General features: G+C 44.3%; 1 protein-coding gene across 1 annotated transcript; it reads left to right on the top strand.

Moving 5' to 3' along the window:
• The first annotated feature begins 1,675 nt into the window (after window positions 1-1,675).
• Window positions 1,676-2,712, top strand: LOC104825823. Its single transcript, XM_010558213.1, has 2 exons — window positions 1,676-2,053; window positions 2,155-2,712. The coding sequence occupies exons 1-2, from the start codon at window positions 1,676-1,678 to the stop codon at window positions 2,710-2,712; spliced, it is 936 nt and encodes a 311-aa protein (XP_010556515.1).
• Window positions 2,713-3,027: the final 315 nt, after the last annotated feature.

Here is a 3,027-nt window from a genome sequence, read left to right on the forward strand (position 1 = left end):
CATCCATACCCGTCAAAGGGACCCCGAACTCACAACATTCGTGTCCAATCGTTTTCATCACACAAGTTTCGTTTGCTCATTTGACCCTCATTTCATATTTACATTTTCCCAAACACCGATTTTCCATCATCTTTGATCTAGTTTGATCTAGTTTAAGAATGGATTAACACAACCTAGTCCTCGTGATCGACCCCGGTACTACAACTACCGTATACTTGCGGATAGTGGTACGAATCGGGTTACAAATTTAGAACTCGGTGCGTGCGCATCAAGTTTTTGGCGCCGTTGCCGGGGACTAGGCTTTTTTCGTGTTAGTCTAAGTTTTTGCTAGGTCATCATTGCTTGGGTTTCTACTTGGGGTCTCTTAGTGTTACGATGTTTTCTCACCTTTGGCTAGTTTTCTTTTCACTCTTCTCTACGTGCAGATCTCTCGGTGTATGACAAGAAGCACAACCGACAAGGATCAACTTCTATTTGATTCAGAAATTGAGAGGACTGTACGTTTTACTCGGAAGCAACAAAGACAGTGGAAACTGGCCGAAGATTTGTTGAGAGAGAACAATGCTCGAAGGGAACAACCAGCCCAAGCAGCCCCTAGAACGCTTCGAACGTACACACAACCGAAGCACACTCAACTACTCTCTTGCATTAACAAGGAGCCGTTGGAGGACTTTGAACTCCAACCACAATGCATCCAAATGCTCAACAACATGAGTTTCCGGGGTAGGCCCAATGAGGATCCAAATGCTCACCTTACCAATTTCAAGATGAATTGTAAGGCGATAAAGAAAGGGCCGGGAATCACCACGGAAGATGTGCTCCTTGAGGCTTTCCCATACTCACTCATGGAGAGAGCAAGAGATTGGTTCTACACTCTTGAGCCAAACTCCATTTCATCTTGGGACGAGATGGAGGAGCAGTTCCTTATGCAATACTATTCACCCACCAAAACTCAACACGCAAGGAATCGGATCAATGCTTTTATACAAGAGGATGGGGAGAATCTTCGTGATGCATGGGAACGATTTAAAAAATACCAAAGGATGTGCCCTCACCATGGAATGAAACGAGATTACCTCCTATCTATCTTCATTCATGGATTAAAGGATGACACTCGATCATGGATCGATGCGGCATGTGGGGGTGACATCTATGACATCCCTTTTCAAGAGCTAGAAGCAACAATTGCAAAGTTGGCCAAAGGACGAGGCCATACATCAAATGAGTTCAGTAGGAGGGGCTCAACAAAGGGAGATGCGGGAGAAGGAGCAACACTCAAGGCAGTGTTATCTGAACTTGCTGAGATACGGATACAACTTGCAAACAGTAAGCAAGTAGCAACTATAGAGGAGCCAAGTTCAGCACAAATCCAACCGGGGATGTATTTGGTCAATCAAGAAGCGGAGGAAGCCAATTATGTTGGTCCAAACCAATACAACCACCCTTCCAACCTATACCATCCTGGGTTAAGGAACCACCCAAACTTCTCCTACAAGAACCAAACAAATGCAATGAACCCGCAATTGACATTTCAACGGAGCAACCAAGGACCCCGGGTTTTCAATCTAAGTTCCAGCAATAAGTCCAAGGGAACCAAGGTTATCAAGGAACATCGAACTATAGACAACAACAAGAGCAAACAAAAGATCAAGATCCCGAGATCAAGGACATGCTGATGCAAATTCTCCAAGGGCAAAAGTCACAAGGAATATCTATCGGAAACATCCAGAATGAGCAAATTGTATTCAAAAAGCAATTGGAAGGAGTACAAGCTCATTTAAAGATTTTGGACAACCAAGTGGCACAACTCTCATCTTCCTCATCGAGACAACAAGGTACTCTTCCGGGAAAGATTGAAGTGAACCCTCGAGAGCACATTAATACAGTGGAGTTGAGAAGTGGAAAGCAACTCCCGGAAATCGGTCCACCCATGAGCGAAAAAGCACCAACACCAAGGCTAACGAGGGAAGAGAAAGGCAAAGCGGTGGAAGAAAGCAACTCCACGACAAACACCCAGGAAAAGGAGCCGGCCTACATTCCTCCACCACCTAAGGTACAAGCAACTCCACGACAAACACCCAGGAAAAGGAGCCGGCCTACATTCCTCCACCAGCTAAGGTACCTCCAATCCCTTTTCCCTCTCGTTTGAGAAAGTTCAATGAAGAAAGCCAGTTTGGAAAGTTTGCGGAGATGCTGAAAAAGATGGAGATTACGATGCCATTCCATGAAGCGATTCTCCAAATGCCTTCCTATGCAAAGTTTCTAAAGGATATTTTGACTAAGAAGCGAGTGGTAGAAAAGGAAACGGTGGCCTTAAGCACTGAAATCAGTGCCGCCATTACAAGACACGAGCTCCCTCCGAAGATGTCTGACCCGGGAAGCTTCTCCATACCTTGCAAGTTGGGCAACATTGAGATAGATCGAGCTCTATGCGATCTGGGAGCGAGTGTAAGTCTTATGCCTTTGTCGATCTACAAGAAGCTGAATATAGGGGAATTGAAACCGACAAGAATGGCTCTACAATTGGCGGATCGTTCGATCAAGTACCCAGCGGGAATAGTGGAAGATGTACCCCTGAAGATTGGTGGATTTTACGTTCCGGTTGATTTCGTGGTATTGGATATGGATGAAGACTCCAAAGTTCCAATTATTCTTGGTCGACCATTTCTAAGTACCGCAGACGCCATAGTTCAGTTAGAGCGGGAAGGTTGACAATGAAAATTGGAGACGAAACTGTGGAATTCACTCTCGATCAGAATCTCCGACAACCCTCCACCAACGATAATTCAGGTATTTATGTGAGATTTTCATAAAAGTTAGGTATTTATATGCTATTTTCTCTAAAAAACGTTAATCAAATAATAAGTTTTTATCGGCTAAACTGTTTTATTTTAAATCGTTCGAATGTCTCTAAGTATTTTGAATTTTGTAAAACGGATTTCGAATTTGGAACCGCGGAATTGAAATGGTTCAACTCATGTCACCGAAAAATTTTATAGCGACGGTGGCCGACGGCGGTGGTCGGCG

Source organism: Tarenaya hassleriana, unplaced genomic scaffold, assembly GCF_000463585.1.
Source record: "Tarenaya hassleriana unplaced genomic scaffold, ASM46358v1 Cleome490, whole genome shotgun sequence".
Lineage (NCBI taxonomy): Eukaryota > Viridiplantae > Streptophyta > Magnoliopsida > Brassicales > Cleomaceae > Tarenaya > Tarenaya hassleriana.

Coding starts and splice junctions, on each gene's coding strand:
- LOC104825823 (XM_010558213.1), top strand. CDS start 1,676: ATGCAAATTCTCCAAGGGCAAAAGTCACAAGGAATATCTATCGGAAAC. Junction 2,054..2,154: donor ACATTCCTCCACCACCTAAG/GTACAAGCAACT, acceptor CGTTTGAGAAAG/TTCAATGAAGAAAGCCAGTT.